At 39.2% G+C, this 23,384-nt stretch overlaps 1 protein-coding gene across 5 annotated transcripts in view; it reads right to left on the bottom strand.

Moving 5' to 3' along the window:
- CACNA2D1 (calcium voltage-gated channel auxiliary subunit alpha2delta 1) overlaps positions 1-23,384 on the bottom strand; it is a 437,732-nt gene that overhangs the window by 224,848 nt on the left and 189,500 nt on the right. For all 5 annotated transcript variants that reach the window (XM_082498408.1, XM_082498409.1, XM_082498410.1 and 2 more), the window contains exon 4: positions 10,911-10,970. In XM_082498408.1, the coding sequence (XP_082354534.1) occupies positions 10,911-10,970 (60 nt within the window). The remainder of the gene's footprint in view (positions 1-10,910; positions 10,971-23,384) is intronic.

Raw genomic sequence — 23,384 nt, 5'->3', positions numbered from 1 at the left:
TGCCTGGTCAATAAGTAAAAAGAGAATTAGATGTCTTTTAACATATTTGATTTTTCAGATAAAATGGAATGTTTGAAAGATTCAACAATGAAGGTGTTTCTTCACTTTACTCTAAAAGCTTTTTTGGCAAGTTCCCTACCAGGGAAGCACTTTGCTGCCCAGATGAGATCCTTGCAATGATTTATATTATAAAGTTACACTCATATACTCAATGTAAACATATTAAGAGATGATGAATAACCAAAATCTAAAGACCAAAAGCTATGGCAGAAAAACTAGCTCCTTTATAGTTACATATTTAAAAACCTGCTTGTATATAATATTGATTCCGATTGTAAAGGTACTGTTTGCCATTTTCTTTATCCACTTCCTAATTGGTTTAAAATTCCTAAGGTGTAAAAAAATAAATAAATCAAGGATTAAAAATGTGCTTCCAAATATGTTCAAATGATCAATCATACTAACACTTCTATTGGGGTTATCCTTATACAAGATCACATTGGATCTTATACAACAGAAAAAAAAAAAAAGCATGGAAGATCTTTGTTTCATGGCAACCCAGAATTTAGAGGAAGTCACTGATTTCTATACTCAAAGACTCACCTGAGGGAGTCTAGCAAGTTAAACTCCAGGCAGAGGCATTACCCTTAAAAAGTTTTCTAATGGATTTTTTTTTTTCCTTTAAGACATATTTCTTATATCTAACTAGTGTTTTATAGAACTTTGTAAACCAGAAGGTATCACTGAGACTTCACGAAAATAAGAGTCTGAACATTAGGGGTAGAATGCTGGGGATGGACAAATGGACAGTGAGATCCCATTCCCAGTACGGATTGCCAGGCAAATACTGCACTCATCTGGTGAAGCCTATGTCACATCTCTCCTCACAGGCTTCTGCATGGGCATGTTCACAGTGAATTTCTACATTAAGATGAATGTCTTCTTACTAGTTATGGAGATCCTAGGAAAGGAAGGTGAGAGTGTTTCAAATGCTGTAACTGCCATATCTCCTGTCTCATTTTAAGAAAGCACTATTGAAAAACTTGCAGAAATACCCGTTCCTGCAATACTCACTGTGCATTTTTATAAATCAAAAAGGTATATGTGATTTTATAAGCATCAAATAAACATCAGAACAACCCCTAAACCCTCTCAATTTCAGTAAATATGATTCATTCTTATTTCCTCTGCACCTCACTTTCCGAACACTCCCAGTGCATACTCAGAGCTCTGTCCTTGGGTAGAAAGATGTCAAAATGCAAACAACCAGTGACAGAAAAAAGCTGATTTCATTCCTTTCAGTGAGATATCACAGAATCACAGAATGGTCAGGGTTTGAAGGGACCTCTGGATATCATCTAGTCCAGCCCCTCTGCCAGAGCAGGGTCACCTACAGCAGGTTGCACAGGACGGTGTCCAGGCGGGTTTTGAATGTCTCAAGAGTGGGAGACTCCACAACCTCTCTGGGCAGCCTGTGCCAGTGCTCTGCCACTCTCAAAGTAAAGAAGTTCCTCCTCATGTTAAGATGGAACTTCCTATGTTCAAGTTTGTGCCTGTTACCTCTTCTCCTATCACTGAGCACCACTGAAAAAAGACTGTTCCCATCCCCCTGGCACCCTCCCTTTAAGTATTTATAAGCATTAATAAGATCCCTCCTCAATCTTCTCTTCTCTAGACTAAAAAGACCTGAGTCCCTCAGTCTTTCCTCATAAGAGAGATGTTCTAATCCCCTAATCATCTTTGTAGCCCTTTGCTGGACCCTCTCCAGAAGTTCCCTGTCTTTCTTGAACTGGGGAGCCCAGAACTGGACACAGTACTCCAGATACGGCCTCACCAGGGCAGAGTAGAGGTGGAGGATGACCTCCCTCGACCTGCTGGCCACACTCTTCTTGATGCACCCCAAGATGCTATTTGCCTTCTTGGCCACCAGGGCACATTGCTGGGTCACGGTCATCCTGTTGTCCACCAGGACACACAGGTCCCTTTCCACAGAGCTGCTCTCCAGGAGGTCAGCCCCCAACCTGTACTGCTGCATGGGGTTATTCCTCCCCAGGTGCAGTACCCTGCACTTGCCCTTCTTGAATTTCATAAGGTTTCTCTCTGCCTAACTCTTCAGCCTGTCCAGGTCACGCTGTAAGGCAGCACAGCCTTCTGGCGTGTCAGCCACTCCTCCCAGTTTTGTGTTATCAGCAAACTCCTGATGATACACTCTATCCCTTCATCCAGGTCATTGATGAATATATTCAACAGGACTGGACCCAGTACTGACCCCTGAGGGACACCACTCATTACTGACCTCCAACCAGACTCTGTACCACTAACCACAACCCTCTGAACTCTATCTGTCAGACAGTTCTCAATCCACCCCACTGTCCATTCATCTAACCCACACTTCCTAAGCTTGCCTATGAGGATGATGTGGGAGACAGTGTCAAAAGCCTTGCCGAAGTCAAGGTGGACAACATCCACTGCGCTCCTCTCATCCACCCATCCAGTCACCCCATCATAGAAGGCTATCATATTAGTCAGACATGACTTCCCCTTGGTGAATCCGTGTTGACTACTTCTGATAACCTTCTTTTCTTCCAGGTGCTTTGAGATGACACCCAGAACACGCTGTTCCATCATCTTTCCAGGGTGGAGGTGAGGCTGGCCAGCTTGTAGTTTCCCGCGTCATCCTTCTTGCCCTTTTTGAAGACTGGAGTGACATTGGCTTTCCTCCAGTCTGCAGGCACCTCACCTGTTCTCCAGGACCTTTCAAAGATGATGCAGAGCGGCCCAGCAATAACTTCCCCCAGCTCCCTCAGCACTCGAGGGTGCATCCCATCGGGCCCCATGGACTTGTGGATATCCAGTTTATCTAACTGATCTCTAACTTGATCCTCATCAACCAAGGCAAAGTCTTGCTTCCTCCAGACTTTCTCTGTTACCCACAAACTCTGGGTCTCCCGAGGACCGGCCCGAGCAGTGAAGACAGAAGCAAAGAAGGCATTCAGCAACTCTGCCTTCTCTGCATCATCTGTCACCACGGCACCTGTCTCATTCAACAGTGGGCCCACATTTTCCCTAGTTTTCCTTTTGTCTCCTATATACTTAAAGAAACCCTTCTTATTGGCTTTGACATCCCTTGCCAGGTTCAATTCCAAGGCTACCTTGGCTTTCCTTTCCTTGTTTACTCCCTGAGTGCCCTGACAGTATTCTTATACTCTTCCCAAGCGGTCAGCCCTTTCTTCCACCTATTGTAAATTCCCTCCTTCCACCTGAGCTTTTTCAGAAGGTCCCTACTCAGACATGCAGGTCTCCTTCTTCCCTTGCCTGATTTCTTGCTCTTCAGGATCCTGAGCTTGGAGGAAGTGATGCTTAAATAGCAGCCAGATCTCTTGAGCCCCCTTACTCTCTAGAGCCCTCTCCCATGGGATTTGTCCAAGCAATTCCTTGAAGCGATCAAAGTGAGCCCTCCTGAAGTTTAAGGTTTCAACCCTACTTGTCATTTTGTGTATACTGCACTTAATCCTGAACTCAATCTTCTCATGATCACTGCAGCCCAGTCTGCCCCCAACCTTAACATCCTCCACCAGTCCTTCTTTGTTAGTCAGTACTAGGTCCAGTAGTACACCTCTCCTGGTGAGCTCCTCCACCACCTGAGTCAAAAAGTTATCATCAGTGCATTGGAGGAACCTCCTGGACTGTACATGCCCAGCTGTGTGGCCTTCCCAGCAGGTATCAGGGTAGTTGAAGTCCCCCATGAGACTCAAGGCCTGCGATTGTGAGGCGATTCTCACCTGTCTGTAGAAGGCCTCATCAACTTCCCCATCCTGATCAGGTGGCCTGTAACAGACACCCACAACAGTGTCTCTCATATTACCCTGCCCCTTAATCCTTACCCACAAGCTCTCAACTTGCTCTTCGTCTGCTCCCAGGGAGAGCTCAATACATTCCAGTCGCTCTCTCACATAAAGAGTGACTCCACAATCTCACCTCCCTGGCCTATCTTTCCTAAAGAGAATGCAGCCCTCCATGACAGTGTTCCAGTCATGTGAGCTATCCCACCACGTCTCAGTAATTGCAATGAGATCATGGCCCTGTGACTGCACGCAGAACTCTAACTCCTCTTGTTTGTTCCCCATGCTGCACGCATTAGTGTATAGGCATTTCAGAAAAGGCAATGAGTGTATAGTTTTTGCCCTTGAGGGGTGGTGGGCCTTCCAGTCCTCAAAAATACTAGCACTCTGCCCCTCAAGTGCTGAGCTACTGCCCCCAGGCGCCTCTCTATCGAGCCCAATAACATGCCCATCCCCCTTCAAATCTAGTTTAAAGCTCTCTCAAAGAGCCCTGCTAACTCTAAGAACCCTTTTCCCCCTGAGAGACAGGCTTTTCCCATCTGCTGCCAGCAGGCCCGGTGTTCTGTAAGTCGGGCCATGATCAAAGAACCCAAAACCCTGCTGGTAGCACCAAGTTTGGAGCCAATCATTGACCTACTGGCTCTTCCTGTTAACCCCCTCATCATTCCCTGCAACAGGAGGGATGGAAGAAAACAAGACTTGGGTTCCCGATCCCTTAACCAGTCGTCCCAAGGCCCTGAAATCCTTCTTCATTGCCCTTGGAGTTCTTCTTACTACATCATCACTGCCTACCTGAAAAATGAAAAGAGGATAATAATCCGATTGCCGTACCAGGGTTAGAAGCCTCCTCTTAACATCACTAATCCGGGCCCCAGGGAGGCAGCAAACCTCCCTATATAGTGGGTCCGGTCTACATATTGGACCTTCCGTCCCCCTCAGAATTGAGTCCCCTATTACAATGACCCGCCTTTTGTTTTTACTGAGGCGGTTTTGATTTGGGGGGTGGTCTGACTAGGCCTCAGTGACACCTCCAACCTGGGAGGATAATCATCCTCACCATTGTTCAGTTCCCCTTGCAGAATAGTGTATCTGTTGTGCAGTGGGACTTCAGAAGGTGTGGTGGTTGGGCAGATGCACCAGTGGCACCTGTTGTGTCGGGCAGGAACATCTCGCCATTGCCCCCTGTCCTCCGAGCTACCCTGTTCAGCCGATCGGGGAGAGGAGTGGGAGTTCTCTGCAGTAGGGGCTCTGTCTGCTGGCTGGGTTTCTGTCATGGGAGACAGGGTATGACTCCAGGCATCTATCTCATTCTCCCATTCCCTGATAACCCTCAACCTACTTACCTTGTCCCTGAGCTCCATCACTAAGTGTAGTAGCTCCTCTACCTGGGCACACCTTCCACAGGCATGTTCACTGCTGCCATCCAACACTGGCATGAGAGCAGGGCGCACCCCACAGCCCGACACCTGGGTGGCAACGTGTTCGCACGGGAGCTCTGTCTGTGAAGCAGCATCAGAGCTGGTGCGTGCACAGTTGATTGGGGCTCTGGTTTTCCGCCGGGTAGATACCATGTCTACCTGACCGAGTTGGTAGAGTTGCAGCACCCTTCCGTGCAACCTGTCATGCCCCGCTGGCCCGGTCAGTTCACCCACTCAGGGGGTTCGCCCTTCCGCCGTGCTCCCGGGTGCCGCCCTGGGTGCCGCCTTCGGCCGCCCGCTTGCCGGGTGCGCAGAGAGCCGGCTCGCTGCACTCCTTCACAGGAGTGCAGGAGATATGGCACATTTAATTTAAATTATACATAAATGACAGCTATATGTCACAGAATAGAAGGTGGCACACAGCCCTTGAGAGAATAAAATATTATCCTCCTTAAAACCTTGACCACCTGACTGTCAATTTAAATCAATCATTGGGCATATTTTTTTCCAAATCGCATAGACTTTAGACATGTGAGGTCTTATCCAAAATGAATCAAAATCAACAGACGATTTATTTCACTGGGTTTTGGATCAGAGCATTGTGTGAAGATACAGACAGCTTTGACACTTTGCCCGATTTTAGCGTTGTAAAGACTTTCACAGAATTATGAAGTATATATGACTTCCCTGGGAAAGGCTCCCACACCTACTCTGTGACTGTGGGGACTGGCTCTGGTCTGGAGCCAAATCTAAACAGCATCATTTCTCACAAACACTCTTTGCACCCAACAGGACTGTCAGAGGTACAAGCCATGAGAGACCTGTATCCTCTCTCTGATGATCTGAGAGAAAAAATATTCTAGGTTGGTTTTGTTACAGTTTTTCCCTCTTTCAAAAGACAAGACACATTTACTAAACTGCCTCTTCAGAATGAAGCAGTATTAATTCTGAAAGTCTGGGGTTTCGTTTGTTTGTTTCCCAGCTGAGGCTTTTAAGGTGCGATGTTTTAGCATTTTTGTAACATCTACAGTAAATTACAGACAGTCCTGAAAATCTTCAATCTGCAAGACATGACAAACAGAGAGATGCCTACTGCTGCTCTGCTCTTGCAGGTCACCTCTTGGATCAATTCTTGTGATGCGAGACTTTTTTATCTCAGTTTTCCTTTTTATCTTCTATTTCTTTGCTGAGCAACTTTTCACTACAGTTTTATGCAGCCAGTATTTGCACAAGAAAAAAAAAATCGTAATTCCATAGTAATATTTCCATGACCTTTTGTCTTTACTTTTAAGCCCATCTGGTACTTTAACACCAGCCTGCACATTATTATGACAGCAAATACTATCTCAGAAATACCAGGACTCAGAAAATCATCATTTACACGGAAGAATATAAAATGACACTATTGGTTAAAAGATAAGGCATATTGAAAGGATTTTTCATGTGGCATTTTAATGTGATAATTAATTCCTAAAAGTCTGAGTTTCAGTCTTCATATAAATAAGTGGATGCTAATAGGCCATCCATAAAGGCGCCCCTTGTTAAAATACAAATGAGATATCCCTTATGTTTATACATGTGTAAGTACAATTAATATTGCAACCCAACTGGAAACAAAATTGCTTTAGTTAACCAACCATTGCAAGGCAATCAAATGTGGGATCAAATGTAATTGTAGAAGATCCATTTGGGGAATATCAGCAATTACTTCGTACAGAATTCTCCCCTCCTTCCAATTCACGTACAATTTTTTTCATGCGTCTCTATGCCAGAAAAATAATTCGACCATCACAAGTGTCAAAACCACCCTCCTTTCACTCTGCAGCATACAAGAAAATTCAAACTGACAAGGCTGTTTCATTTAGAAATATTGGTTTGTACCTCTGGTTTGTAACTGCATTAATCTAAAAACATTTAAGTAGGTTTTATTTCTCTGGCTGTGCCTGCAGCCAGGGAATTGAGCAATACCGATGGAGTAGGAAGCAGAGAATGACATTTCTTTATTTGCCTGAAGCTAAGTGCTTAGGGTATGCCTTCATAAACCTCACAAATATTCTCTAAAGATTTAATAGTTTTCTAACAGGTAAGTATTATTTTAGGGCTGTAGATGCAAACTGCAGTTCAGATATTTTAACTGACTTTGTGCTTAATCAGGAAACAACACATTACAATCCAATATTAATGACTTTTTTTCCTTTGTTACCCAGAAGACATTCAGTATTCTTAACTATTATTTTAATTAATATTCCTTTGAATCATTTTGCAATTTTTAGTAAATTAATAATTGCCAAAATTATTTTGTTATTTATCAGTGTAAAATACCAGAATCCATTATGATCTTTATTTCTGTCACTTAGTGAAAAACTAATGGTAAATATGTAAGATACGTGCTCTTAACTCATTTTAGATTTTTAATTTTGCTCTTGATACATTCAATATACACCTAAGAAATATTGATTTATTAATGAAAAGAATATATATGGCCCCCAGTGTCAATCTGTGTATTTAGAAAGCTATGCAAGGTGACAGAAGGACAGGAATATGAAAATACTTTAGCAAACACCAGATATTCTCTGTTCAGTGTATTGCTGTGTCACAGCTTCCCAGGTTCAAATTAATATCAGTCTGAGATTTCTATGTTCATGGCTATTTTTTATTTTGGTAAACATGAACGGTATTTCAGATAAAACAAGAACAAAAAAAATTAAAAATTCTTAAACTTTGGTAAAGATTTCTTTAACTAGTGATCCTGCCAAGATCATGGAGCAGATCCTCCCGGAAATTGTGTTAAGGCACGTGGAGGACAGGAAGGCAAACAGTGAAAGACAGTATGGCTTCACTAAGGGCAAATTGCGCCCAGCAAATTTGGTAGCCTTCTATGAGAGGTTATAGCATCAGTGGAGAAGGGAAGAACAACTGACATCGTCTGCCTGGACTTGTGCAAAGCATTTGATACTGTCCCACACAACATCCTTGTCTTTAAAATGGAAAGACATGGATTTGATGAGTGGACCACTCAGCAGATAAGGAATTGGCTGGGTGGCCCTCAAAGAATTGCAGTCAACTTCTCAATGTCCGGGTAGAGACCAGTGACAAGCGGTGTCCCTCAGGGGTCTGTGTTGGACCAGTATTATTTACATCTTTACTGGGGACATGGACAGTGGGGTTGAGTGCACCATCAGAGAGTTTGTGGACAACACCAAGCTGAGTGGTATGGTTGACATGCTGCAGGGAAGGGATGCCAGATCTGGACCTTCAAAGTTTTTTCCCTGTACTAGGTAATTTCAAAAGACCATATCTGAGAATGCTGAATTTTTATTATACTGTGACATTAACCTGCAAATAAAATCTTTGAAGTCTTTAATGCTTACACGCTTCTTTTGCTGCAAACTGCAATAACTCCCCTTCTCATTGCAGGGAGGTTGGACTAGATGATTTTTAAAGTGCCCTTTCAAGCCCAAGTATTCTATAATTCTAATAAATATTCATATTTTAAATAAGGTGTTAGAACAAGCACTCTGGCAATCTTTTGATTGACACATCCCTTATAGCTCTATATAGACCTTGGCCAGCCAGCCCTCTTTGTCCTTCCTCTTTTGGATTTTTTCCACTGAAGTCAGACCATATATACTCCCCAAGAAGGAATGTTTGTGATATTTTCTCCTTAAAACTCCATAGGCTATTATTCGGCTGCAGTCTGACAGTCAAGGACATTGCTGGTCATGAGCTCATTAGAAGCAGAAATAGATTGTCTCAAAGAGTTTCTTTCTACAGTGACTCATGTGCACTGCTGTTGGAAGGGCTTTCATCACCCAAAACCAAATCCTGGGCAAGAAATAAACCTCATACAGCATGATGTAGACCATTCATAATGCTATCAAAAGTACTTTAAGAACCCTCACCCACAGAAAGTTTTATAGCATATCGTCAATTTTCCATCACAGCCATTAGGAGAATAAATCTTCCAGTGAAAATTAAGTTTATCAGGAAGATCTGTGTGTAAACTAATTTGAGCAGGCATTTTCTAAAAAGTAGGCCAGAAGAGAAGAAAGATTACTTCTGGCAAAACCAGAACAAATTAAATTATAAGAGGCTTAATACATTTATTTGAAATTTAATTGCATAACCTAATGTCAAGGTTATTATATGGTGCACACTGTTCTCATCCAAATTCAAAACAGTAAAGCACAAGCTCAGTTTGCAGTTACTTTATTATAAACCCAACTGCATTTTTCTTTATTTTATTCTGACCGCAGTCTTTGCCTGAGCCACAACATTAATATAAAATCACATTTCAAAATTACTTTGAGATCTCTCTTTGGCAATGAATTCTGGTAAGACCAGAAGCCTCTCTGGTATGACTGACTTCTATTGCAAGTAAAGGGCAAAAAAGAAAACCAAAAGCTGTGACAATGTTTTTGACCTGACACCAGTGTGTACAGTAAGAAGCAAAATGATTAGAAAGAGCATCTGACTGTGTTCACACCATTCTGCACTGGGTCCATCAAACCTGCAGGTTTGTGTTTGTTTTTTTTTCTATTCAAAACAGAGACAGATTAGGGGGAAAGTTTGCTGTAGCATTCTCATTATTACATCCATATGGGATATGCGCTCTGTGTTTTACTGTATATTAGAAGCTGTGCCTGTGCAGAGAGCACACCTCTTTGCACTCCTAAAAGCCAGTCACTCTTATCTGAATTATTTGGCCCAACCTTAGCAGGTTTTTTTTTTTATTTTTGGTGTGTATGTTTTCAGATCTCCAAGTGTCTGAGGAACACTAGATCAGAAGAGACATTACAGAAAACCTTTGTGCATTTAACTGTGCCACTATGATTCCAGTGGATGTGCAAACACAGACTAGGTTTGTAGCAGCATCACGTAAAAGCACCATCTGCTTTTATTTCTGAAGGAACAGGTAATGCATGACTTTGACACTAGCAGGGAACTGTAGCTTAAAATTAACAGCCTTATAATCATGCAGCACAATATTAATTTGGCTTGATCGGTAATAAAGTACTGATGTTGTACGTTTTACAATCATCTCACTTGTTTTTCAGTAAAGTCTGAAATGCTTGAAGAAGACAGTTTAGTGTTTGACCAAGTTAGGGCCTGTTTCAGTAGTACTAGAATATTGAAGAGATGTAGTTATTTAATTACGGAAAAGGATTCTAAAAAAAATAGTCTATGACTCTTAATATGCTGTCATGTAGATAAACAAATCCTTCTAGAGTAAGCTTTTTCCTACTTTTTTCCACCACATAAGAAAAAAAAAAAAAACAAACAACTTATAAAAATCTTTTCTACCATTCTGTGTTTCAGTGCTTGGAGTGGCACACTTTTCACTTATGGTAAACATCACTCAGATGTCTTCTCTGTAATCACTCCTTGTATGTCAAAACAAACAGAAGTCTTGTGTACACCTCATTGCTACACCCCTGGGTTTGTGAAGCTCCCTATGAGCTTCTGAAGTGAAAAGTGCACTTTATTCTCCAGACACCCAGACTGAGACTCTGTTTACTGTATAAAATAAAATGTCCATTCATAGTCAATGGCTTTCCCTGTGGTGGATATATAAACAACAGGTTTGTAAGAATATAGTTAACATTTCAAAGAGGAAAAATCTGGGAAGATTAAAAGAAGAAAAACTTACCCCAAACTCATCCCTCCACTGATGTGATGCTTGGTACTTCTCTGCTTCTTTAGCGAGGCGCTGAAGACAAAGAAAGAGAGGACATACATTTTAGTCTTTACTGCTTCTTCACACAGGAAAGGCTTTCTTTTTTAATTTCTTCATATACATGTTTTCTCTGTACAATTTTCTCTATACCTATGCTTTTTTACACTTATTTGAAAATTATGTGCATTTGAGTAAAGATGTACGATCTCATTTCAAACATGCTATTTTCTGTATCACTTGCTTATTTAAGTACTGTAACCATGCATCAGAAAGCTTAACCCTTATTCCAATGTCATTTAAAAAGTTCAAGTTCAAAATCCATCAATATCCTTCTGAAAATACTTTCTCTTTACACACACCACCTTGCCTTATATGTATTAATTTAATCTACCATCCAATGTCAAGTATTATGGATATTTGTTTCTCCAATTAATTATTTAGCTTCAATTATAGGAAGTACTGGCATCCCCTGTGATTGTTCGGGAGCCATAAAAACTCAGTAATTGGGACTAGCTGTAGTCTGGTCCCATGGACTGAACACACATTAGCAGTTGGAGAGTAACAGACATGCTCCTAGAGGGCCTTTTTCCCATTCATATTAATTTGAAAAAAATCCACTTTGTCCACTCGGCCCCACGGGAAGCAAAGCACAGCGCACAGGAATGATCAGATTATGCTCTTTCGAATCAATCTCTTGTACAGACACTTCCATTGGGTTGGTGACGTGTCCCTCCTCATACAAAATCATAAATTCTTGAAAAAAAGAAAGCTGCTTGTAACACACTTATGAGAAGTTCACCACGATTTTGCATGTCCAAGTTGCCACACATGATGTGTGTTCTGCAGCTGAGCTGTCCACAGCATCCCAGTGCCGTCAGCCCTGGAGGCAAATGCCCAGCCTGAGAGCAAGCAAGCTCGCTCTGAAGAAGCAGCTACCTGATGTGAACAAAGTTCATGTGGACTCAGCCATGTCCCAATTGTTGAGTGACTTACTTTGAGGACTAAATCATTTTATAGCCCAATAAACATTTTAGCAACTGTTTCTGGGGAGTTCTGCACAGTAACTCTGATAATCTTTTTAATATTCAGACTAATTCCTACACAAAATGAACTGGTGGTCTAAGTCACGTTTTCAGTTGAGTTAACTGTCAGTTCTTGCTAACGACCAAGAAGATTATGACCAGAAAGTTCAGGCCAGCTGGAATCGCAGAGATGGTGGTGTCAGAATCTCACCCCAGCCCCAGTCCGGGACAGCAACCACTACATTATCTGACCCCGTGAGGGCAGTCCCTCTAACAGCTATTAGGATGATAAATCTCGCAAAGCAAAACTTAAGACCTTCTCCTTTCTTTTTCATTTGCAGTCACCCTATATAAACAAAAAAAAAGCCCCTAACAAACCTGTGTGCTCTGCTGCCAGAAAATAGGTGTCCCCACTCATTCATTTTATACTCAGTTCAAATGGTTCTTAGCTAATAGGAAGTTACTGATATATATCTTGCAGGCGCTGCCAACTGGAGGTACCCTCCAGAGTGGCCAAGTATCACATTTACAAGAGAAAAACTATAATGTAATCAGATGCATTACAGTGGGAAAAAGCACAGTACAACTCTCCCTTGACAGCACTGGAGAAACACCTCAGATACCTGCAGTATTTTCAGGGTTTTGGTAATATACTAGAACAACTTCAGCCACTTAATTTCTTCACTCACTAGGGTCAGTTCTGCATCTAAATTTGGCCTATCCTCTGATGAGCTCGAGCTGATTAGGTCTTGTATCATCAGATTGTAGCAAAGCAAGGTATGACACTTACTACACACGTAAATAGCAGCAGTTAACACTGCCCTCAGCTTTCCCTCGCAGTCTGCGTCATTACCTTAAGGTACCCACTGAACTGCAATTGTTTTCTACCACAGACAGTAGAACCCAAACGCACAAACTGATAAATGGATTATGAAGAGAAATGTATGACGAGCATTAACATCACTATGAATTTCGTGTGGAAAGAACTGCAGCCACGCTTGAAATTCCTCAGCTTCATGAAATGTTGGTAGATTCTTCAGCTAACCTGTACTGTAAAGCAAAAATGCTAAAAGCAAATTTAAAAAATAAAAGGTTTTCTTTGGTTGCTTTTTGTTTGGTTTTTATTTGGGGGGGGGGGGGGTGGTTTCCAATGGAGAAAAAAAAATATCCCCCCCGCATTCTTCTCCTTGAAGAATTTTTCAGTCAAGTTGAAGTTAGAGTCCATCCTAACTGTCTAAAAAACCTGCTAAATTGCACTATGTATAACTTCAACAGCTCTTTTTACCTTAAAATAGCGGCCAAAATGTGAAGTTGTCATTTGAGGTATGCGTACAAAGCATAAGTTAAAGGTTGTTAAAGGTAGTCAAACTCGTATGAAAGCACGTGCAACCAGTTACAGGGATGAGCAATGGGCAAAGGGCTGTGTTCCTCGACTCAACCAAACAAAAACCCACACATGACCACCAACTAGGTCTCTCATCACCCAGCTCGTATCCAGCAGAAGACTTCATCAACTTTTACGTGCAGGCTATCACAAGGGCAAGGATCACAGAAGGACTTAATTTTCAATAAATGAGTGTTTATTTCAAAAGATCTGGGTTGATTGATGCAAAGTCTTTGCATGCAAAAAACAGAATCCTTCTCTCCTGTGTAATACCTTTGATACTTTTAGGAAAGATAAGGGAAGAGTATTCAAAATAAATTACAAAAAAATTAAAAAGTATCTTATGAAGCTAAGGTGTTCTGAGAAGTTCCTCATGTCTATGCAAAGAGAAATGCTACTGCTACAGCAACATGGAGTCTACTGCTGGAGACATTCAGCCCCCCCAGAGAGAGCTTTGTTAAGAGCAAGAGTAAGAAGTCAAGACTCTTGGGTCAAAAATAACTCAACTGTGAAGCAAACTCAAATTACCTATGCCCTTTATTGTGACAAAAGGAGAGACTAATTTTTCATCTCTCTCAAAGAAATCACGCCTGCTTCCTTTTGAGGTATGCAAATGTCAGGTTTTGCCTTCCCTGTTTCGACGGAAGAGTCTCTGGAGAGCACCAAGAGAGGAGTTCCACACCAGCAGGCTGACACCTGACACTCCCCATCTTCCCTCTCATTGCAATAAGCCTTTAATAAGGTAACACCTTCTTTAACACCATGACCCACGGCAGTTCCCTACAGGTTTCTCCAGCAAATACCAAAATGTTGAGATTTGGATTTTTATATGCAAGGAAATAAGCAGAAATTGTTCTAAAATGAACATGCAAAACTATTTCGTCTTATTAGGCTTTAATCATTTCTTACTCCACGCCTCTATATGAGTACTATGAAGACAAAAGCTGGGAGATGTTTTTAGGCCTGAATGAAGCTTTATTTAACACCTTTTTAGATAGAGGGGACAAAAACCCAAACATCACTAAAAAGGGGAGAAGGAACAAAACTAACACGTAACAGAAACATTCTGGCTTACTTCAAGGTATTTTAAAAAAACCCTGCTTTTTACAGGCTGCTGGAGACCAAGGTTTCTCAGATTATGGCTGCGACACTCAAATTACTGTGAAGCAGTACACAAATTGAGAAAAGAAGACCAGGAAGAGAGGGCTGCAAAAGCTAACAAAATGCTGTTATTCTATTCCTGTGCTTTTGGAGGATGCCTGAAAGAGCTGTGAGATGGTGCTTCTAGGTAAGGGCTCAAAAGGGCCATTGCTATCAAAAGAGCAGCTGATGTCAAATTTAAGGTGCTTGGAAACACTGTAGTTAAAAAAGCATTTGTTTAATAAATGTTCCTAGATGAAACAATTATTTCTATTTCTTTTTTCTTTTTTTTTTTTTTTTTTTAATGAATAAGACCTGCTTGCTGTCTTGTTATTTCTTAAATATATATAGTTCAGGGTGCATTATCTTCAGGAACTTTCAGAACACTTAGATCATCAATAAAAGAACAATTATCCCTTGAAAGACAGCCACTGATCACAAACGTGTATTTTTAATCAAACTTTGAAAGAAGTCAAGAGTAACCTGCCACTAGCATTTCCTTAAATCTTTGGAAGAGGATTGTTGCCTTTAAAGCCAAACAGCTATTGGGAAAGATAGATACAAAACTATCCAAGTGTTATTTACCACATCAACCTATGGACTTTTCTTTTAACTTTTAAAGTGATTACTAAAGATTAAACAAACCAAACCAAACAAACAAACAAAAAAAAGCCAACAAAAAAACCACCCAAAACCAACCAACAAAAAAAAAAAAAACCAAACCAAAACAAAAAAGCAAAGCCCAGCTGCCTGTCAATCTCAAACCCGTCCATTTTCAAAGGTCTTGTCCCCAGGTTCCAAGCGCGTTACCCTCTCTGAAAGACAGTCTTTGATGTAGCACAGACTGCAAGAAAGAGACCTGAAGAATCTTTATCTGATCTGTAAAGATCAGCTCCCTAGAAGGCCTATTCATCTTCCAGCCTTCATTTTTGTGCGCATATGTCATATCTTTATCTCCTTCTAGCCAGCACTGAAGTCTGTCAGCTAATGGCCCAATTACAATTATATTCAATACAATGAAATCAATCTTTTTTTGTGCTTCTCACTCTCCTTTAAGTATTTTATCTTGAAAATAATATTTGACTACCCCTTGATATATTAAGCTATTATAGAATGTGTAAGCTTAGAGTCATTAGACATCGATAGCCTCACAAAGCTTTCTAAAATACCAAATCCAAGGAATTTTTAGGTTATTTTAAGAAGATAAATACCCAGGGAGAATATATCAATATCAAGCTTAAATAGAACAATGTAGAAACATACCATGAACTTCAAATCCTGATTTAAAATATGATCCAAACACTCAATCTTTTTCCTGCATGAACAGTGTAAAAGCCACAGAATATATGTAAAAAAGTTTCAAACAAGGTTTTCATATATGTATGTGAAATACAGATATTTTTCTTGTAGGTGATTATGAATTGTACATAAATTCCAAGAGATAAATATGAGGAAAAGGTTTTGTAAGACTGGGACAAGGTGTCTGAAGTGCCAATGGAAAACTGCCACTGTTATTTCACTACAGCTTTAATACAGACTGACAGAATTTTACAGAATTGCATTTTCACTTCAGTAAGCTTTTACATTCTGTATTAAACCAAATTAGAACTACTTTCTTCCACCTTGATTCTATTGTCTTTACTTGCGTGGAGTATGTTTTATTTTTGTCGTAATTCTTGGTCATGAGTTAGCCAAATATCCACGCATTACCATATTCATTAGTTTGCTATTACCCTATTGTATAAAAAGACCACCTGGTTTGGCTCAGGGGGGTGTGATTTCAACAAGCAACACTTGCAAATTGGAAGGTCAGTATCCCAAAAGTGAACATGGAAGTATTAATGATAGCAATACCATGACCCCCACATAAATACATGTGGATTTACTTTTCTTTGTCTTTATTTCCATACGCCCAGTGGGGCATGGGAGGGGTTAATAGTGACTATTACCTTTTTACATGCAACTCTCAGGAAGATATTTGCTATGGGACCTTTCTCACAAGTGGGTATTCATAATAATTATCAGCACAAAAGCTGATCTAAATTTGATGAAGCTGTGGCACACTAGTTTTCAGAAGATGGTCCAACCCATAAAACCATGTCTTAGACTGAATCAAATACATACCTAATTTTGCTGATTTAAACTGTAACCACAGGGTTTAAGATCTCCTCTTCCAAGGAATTTTTATTTTTGCTTTTAAAAATATTTTGATCACTAACACTGTAGCACATAAGTTACCAAGATAATTCATATTTCCCTACCTCAGATAAGAACGGTTATCCCGTGCATTGCTGTATTACATTACGTAAATGCCATAATCCTCAGTATAAGTGTAGCCAGAATTTTAATAGTTACACAGATTTTTTTAAGATTTTATTTTTTTTTATGATGACTAACAGTAGGTTTTTGGTTTGTGCTGCTCTGCAGCATGGGTTTTATTTCATGTATTTACACTGCAGAGTCACAGCCTCTCTCCTACTCTGGCATCTGCTGTGCCACGTGATGGCAACCTGATCTGCGGTCTGTTAATGAGCAGATCTGAAGCATATAAGGTCACAGACAAAAGAGTATGTTTATAATTGGTCTCCTATATTCAACATAGACCTCGTATGATATATTCCCCGGCTACTCTCTGGAGCCAGATTCACTTTTGTCATCTGAGGCAGCAGATGAGTCATATTTGTAAGGAAAAAGGGTATGTTAAAGGTCTGCTGACATTGTGAGACTTACCAAAGCACTCCTCATACAAATTACTGGCCTAAATTTATACCTAATCTAACACAATCAGCAATTAGTACAATGTTTGAAAAAGCGGATGTTATTATACTCTGGACCATAATTCAAAATAATGACTCAAACTTTGTCTTCACTATTAACCATTACCAACATCCTAAATTGCTGGATTTATTTTCTTTCCTAATCCAGTTGTAGATTACAAAACTCAATTTTAATTAAACAATAAAAAGAAAATTACTTTATGTATTTGGTATGCTTGACTAATGCATTTTAAGCCATTTCTGCTTTATTTGCATGAACAGTAATTCTATTTCAGACCTTCTTAATCAGTTTTTCTAACAAGATGACCTCATCTCCAACACAAGGCTGTCATGTTGGCTAAAAAGAAATCTAATGGAAAAATTTTATTATCACCTTCCATATATTTAGAAGACAAGGCTTTAAAGGATTGCTGTATCTGTTAACAACTGTAGTGAAAATCATTCTGATTCAAGACAATCTTTATTCCTATTGTTTAATTAAATAAGTGAAGGAAGAATCAGGCTGATTGTCCACAGAGAAATTTTATTCTTCTGGTGGTTTTCCAATTCCAAAGCAGAAGACTTAAAATAAATGAAGGCACTGGTCTAAATAAGATGAGAAATCAATGGGAAGTCAATTCTGAACTAGAATACTTAAGATTACAATATGGCAGGTGAAGTTAATGCTTTCTGACATGAATAATCATATTGACTTTAATAAGGAAAACTGAAATAGGGACACCCTAAGCAAGTACATCACAGAGGTGGCTTTGACATCTAAAGCATTGTGTACAATCACCTGTCTCTGACAAAACTGACATATAAGAAAATTCAAAAAGGATAAAACCAAAAGACCATTTGGCACAGTAACACTCCTCCACTACATAAAAGCAGCCCTTCTTTAAAACATGAACTAGAAAGAGCTCTTTTCTCCTATTTTCTCCTTTCACTTAATGTGTGGATTTAAAAAATGTAGCTAATGGTAGCAAATTAGCAAACAGAGAAGGATAAAGTGACACAGTACCAGTCCTTCTGCTCCTAAAAGAGTGCTGAAAGTGTTTTTAAATATATTACACTAAAGTAGGATTGTCAGTGAAGTTTCAGTAAGAATCTAAAATTCTTCAGTAGTAGTCAAATGTATAGTCAATGATGTCAAACAATATTTGATTCTGTCCTGAAAAAGAATCACAGAACTGCTGGAACTGTATACACCACTGAAAATCATCAGTGGAGAATAAATAAATAAATAAATAAATAAACCTAAAAGCTAAAAATCATACATTTAAACTTCTGGAAAAGTGGTATAACAGTGGTATATGGCAGCTGCAGGGGGGATGCTGTCAAGTACCAGTCAGTAGCTGTCTGCAAATTTAGCAGTTGCCACCTCAGCTTGATCTCTAATGTTCATGACCCTGACTAGTCAGACCTTTGGTATCAGATGAAAATAAACCTTACATGAGCAGTCAATGGGATAAATGAACTGCAGGTGCAAAAACGTTGCTGGACGGCACCTTTCTGAATACCAGAGAATAAGACAAATCAAATACAGTCACAATGAAGAACAGAGGGAGCACAAAATTTTCTTCTATGATAGGAACCCTAAATACAGTCCATGAGGTATGAAATATGGTTTGTATGAAATATGGTTTGTATGAAACATCCCGCAAACTTAATATGCTGCAGAATGGGTGTACAAAATAATTCTGTTCAACTATTATTAAACATCAACAAGGAATGTAAGAAATTCTCATCAGAAAGCAGAGAAGCAGCACTTTGTTAAATTCTATACTTTCCACATTTATGGGGAGAGGGAGGGAGGAAGGAGGTTCAGTTCCCAAGTCTGAGTTTTTTTCTAGGAGCAATCAGATTTGAGAAGCTGGGCAATATTATGACAGCTTGATACTGCCAAAAATGTTTCAGTGGACAAGAGAGAAAGATAGAGACAAATGTAGATAAAGGCTTGAAGAAAAACAATCTGAAAAGAAGAGTAAGAAGTAGTCTGCCAAATGTATCTTGACATCCAGCAGTGAGATTTTGCAACAGTAGTGCATAGAATCAGCAAAAGACACTTTTAACATATAATTTGTCCTTCTCATTTGCAGATATTTCAAACCTGTGAAGGACACATGATGAAACCATTAGACTGAAATTGCCAACTGCCCTGACAAATCACAAATTACGGAACACCTAAGAAACACAGAGTTTCTTAGGAAACTCTTCTAAGCTTAGCAGCTGAGCCAGTAACCTTACAGGCTGGCTGTATTTGTTACAAAACCAACAAAACTTAGATGCAGTTCAGCTTGCTTCTCAGCTCCTTTAATAACTCCTCACTAAATATCCAGAAGAAAAAAAAAAACAACAACAACAAACAAAACAAACTTAGCAGCTCAAAATTTATACCTGCCAGCAATTCCATTAAAGTCTGACTAGGATCCAAATGTGAACAGACACAACTGAAATACACATGTTGCTGCCTAATTTCAAAGGCAAAAGCAGGAAAAGGAACAAATCAATTCAATCCCTACTAAGGACAGGGAGAAGAAAACATTGATACAGGCTTGCACCACTTATGCAAAAAAAAAACCACTAATGAAGTCAGTCATCTTTACACAAATAGGGGATGCAACAGCAGTTGCATTTTTCCTCATCGTATACTCAAACTGAACAACACATTTACCAGAATGTTCTATTTCATATAAGTTCAATAACAATATATCATTATATCAATGTACTTTTGATAAAACTTGATAACCGTATTTGACATATATAAAATATTTTGAATATTCAAATTGCTGTTTGCAATATTTTTTTTTTCCATTTAAAATGCAACTCACAGAAGTGGAGTATAGCCAGGATGAAACATTATATTTAAAGAAATGTAGCGAGTTCTGGATTTACTCATACTTTGTGTGCTACAAAAGACGTTTAGATGTAATGCTGTTATAATCCCAAAAGAAGATCAGAAAGCTGGCAATTTAAAAACTCTGCTGAAGACACAATTAAATGTCTCTTTGTCACATCATCAGAAACAGCTTTAAGCTCTCTTCAAATTGCATAGTTATTTACATAAAGAAGAACAAAATCCAGATTTTCAAGAAATAACAAAAGTGAACAAGAGATCATTACCACCTCTTCCTCTGTAGAACAGGACTACATAATTTTATTTCATTAAGACACATTCATATCCTAAACCAGCCTGATAAAGTCGACAGTAGTTAATGATTTATAATAAAACTGAGATAACACTGAAGCCTTCTTTAGCATTTCCAGAAATGGGCCTATGGAACATGCGACTTTATTCATAATAAAATTCAGAGCTTGAATGGTAGAACCATAATGTGAACTTAAAAAAAAAAGAAAAAAAGCAACAAAAAATCAGCATCTTCTCCTAGGTTCTCAGATGTATAAACTAGAATCAATCTGAATTTGACTGATTAGAAGTCTGTTAAAAAATGAATCCACTTCTCAGAGAGAGAGAGAGAGGTCAGATAGATAAATAGATAGAAAGATAGACAGGCAGATAAATAGATAGATAGATAGACAGACATATAGATTCAAAAACATAGATGAATAACAAACACGGCTTTAACAAGGCAGGACAGTGTATTAACAGCTTTGCATGCCGAGGAAAAATATGGAGCAGGTGGTAGGCTATAGCTGCTGAATAATCAAATTGATCTCATCAACAGTCAGTGGGTGAAAGCCAAGGAAACATGTTACTGTTGGCAACAGCAGAAACAAATGATACATTAATACTGCATGCTATTTCAGGCAACATTTCCCTAATGGAAGTAATTCTAGTCAAAAGAAATAAAAAGTGTTTAACTGAAAGTCCTGGAGAAAACTGATTGCAAAGGAAAATGACCTTCTACTGGCAAACCATAACAACGTTTGGGTTTTTTTTTTTTTTTTATTTTCCCAGAGATAATATGTCAATTGTGACAGCCATGCTGGAAACACAACAAAGCCTCAACTGCTCCTCCACCTGCTCTGCACTGGGGTAACAAGACGCTCAAAGCTCCTTCATTTCTTTCTTATTAAATGGAGCGTAATAACACGCTGCTTCTAAACCTTCCCAAATTTAGAAACCTATTAAAAGCGGCGTTGTAATTCCTCTTCTGTATAGGACTACGTGGGATTTACTATTTTCTTACTACAGAAAACTCTTTCAGATTGTAATGTAAAAACACTCTAAAATTAGTAGACAAAGATGTAAATTGTGAATGCTGAAAATGGTGTTTTCTACCTTTCCTCAGTCCATTTAGCCTCTGTAGTATCCTCCCACGTCCTTTGAACACGTGAACACAGAAGAAACTCAGCACTTTTATGCTTGTAATTAGTTTATACTCAGATACACCTTCATTTCCCTGCTCTCAAATGCAAGTTTTATCCTAATGTAGCTGCACAGTCGTTAATCAACAGTTGCTGAACATATAACATAAAACACTTTTAGTCAATGTGATCATTTCTCTTCCAGGCAGAGGTCCACCAAAGGTATATAAGTATTAAGTATATACCCATAGGGATAGCTATTAAAAGTTCTATATTAATATATGAAGCATTTCAGCAAATACTTAAGTATCTCTCAAGGTCACCAAGTTCCATAAGAACTGTTATTTTAGGATGAAATGCTGACTCTACTGAAGTTCCTGTGACGACTTTCCTTGTCTTCACTGAGAAAAGTGCCTCAAGCCCTGTGTGTGTGAGATCATGAAATTCATAACCAGAGACACTCTTCTTCTAGATTTGGTGATCACCAATAGCCATGCATTGTTTTGGCCATTATTCATCCCTTGGCCATTCAGCATCTCAGCATCTTCAGCGGTTTGAGCCATGGGTCATGTGACATGTCTATGTCATATATCGGACAAAGCATCACCCTTTTCTTCTAGGCAGTACAGTGCATTTTGGGGTATTCCTGTGATTATGAAGAAAATCTAACCTTCTTCAGGGATACCATTAGTATGTTAAGCAAGAAAGTCGGTTCCTATTTCTGCACTATAAAATCCTAAAATTGGACTTTTATGTGAAAAAATATTATTTTTAATTGTAAAAGCTACATTTTAACAACTAATGCTGTGTATTTTCACGGCTACAGAAATATTTAACATCCTTTCACAACCACTGTGAAGTAAATACTGTTAAAGGTATTTAAGATGTAAAGGAAAGTAAAGCAGAAAGGTGAAATGATTTGGCCAAAGACACACAAAACATTAGTGTCAGGTGCTAGTAACACCTAAACCCATTAGATTTATCCTTTGGGTGAATCCATGGTATTTTCCTTCCAGATATTTTCCTTCTTTTTATGATTCTATACATGATCTATAGCTATGCTTAAAATGTATTTGATTGACTGTCTTAGTGAGTAATGTACATATTTGAATGTAATGTACATATGTGCATTCAAATTATAATACATTTCCAATTTTTACAAAAAAAAATAGATAAAAAAAAATAAGAGACTTTTCTAGTGTTACCCTCACAGGTGACACATTTGAGAACTACTACAAGAGGTTTGGGTTTATCCATGATGACTTCCACCAAAAGGTGTTTAATTAGGATGTCTCACACTTTTCTGTGTATGAAAATCTAATTGCCACCTTCTAGCTCAAAGAACACAATCAAGAAGCATTATCCCATCTCAAAATTGCCTAAGCATCTTCCTCATGTCACTTCCACATCTGGTGTTACTTCATTTTTATTTTTTCTTTCAGCCTCTTATGCTTCTTTTCTATAAAGGAAGTATATTGAGCCATACCAACAAATTTAGCACCCTCCAAAAAGTGTGCTTTCTTTTATTCCAGCTAGGGCTACTTACTGGAAATCATCATCATAATCAAATTGTGAATAACAAAAAGAAATATGAAAAAGCTAAAACATAATTGTAAAAAAGAGAAACTAGATAGACATGCCAAGGATGTCACACTACAAGTATATCTTAAAGCGAAATATGGCAGCATCTTGCCAGACTGGATGTTTGACGCAGCTCCCTCAGTATGGTGCAGCTGACTGCGGTTGACCGGAGTTGCACTTAACAAAACCTCATAGATCCTGCCCACAGGGAAGAATTGCTTCTGCAGTCCTGTTAAACTGGCCCATTAGGTGGCAGAGATGATTTTTGGAAAACAATCTGAATCTTAAATTA

The sequence above is a fragment of the Vanellus vanellus genome, assembly GCF_965231255.1.
Source record: "Vanellus vanellus genome assembly, chromosome: 1".
NCBI lineage: Eukaryota > Metazoa > Chordata > Aves > Charadriiformes > Charadriidae > Vanellus > Vanellus vanellus.
Note: the sequence above shows the minus strand (reverse complement) of the source record. Positions and strands in the feature narration are given on the sequence as shown.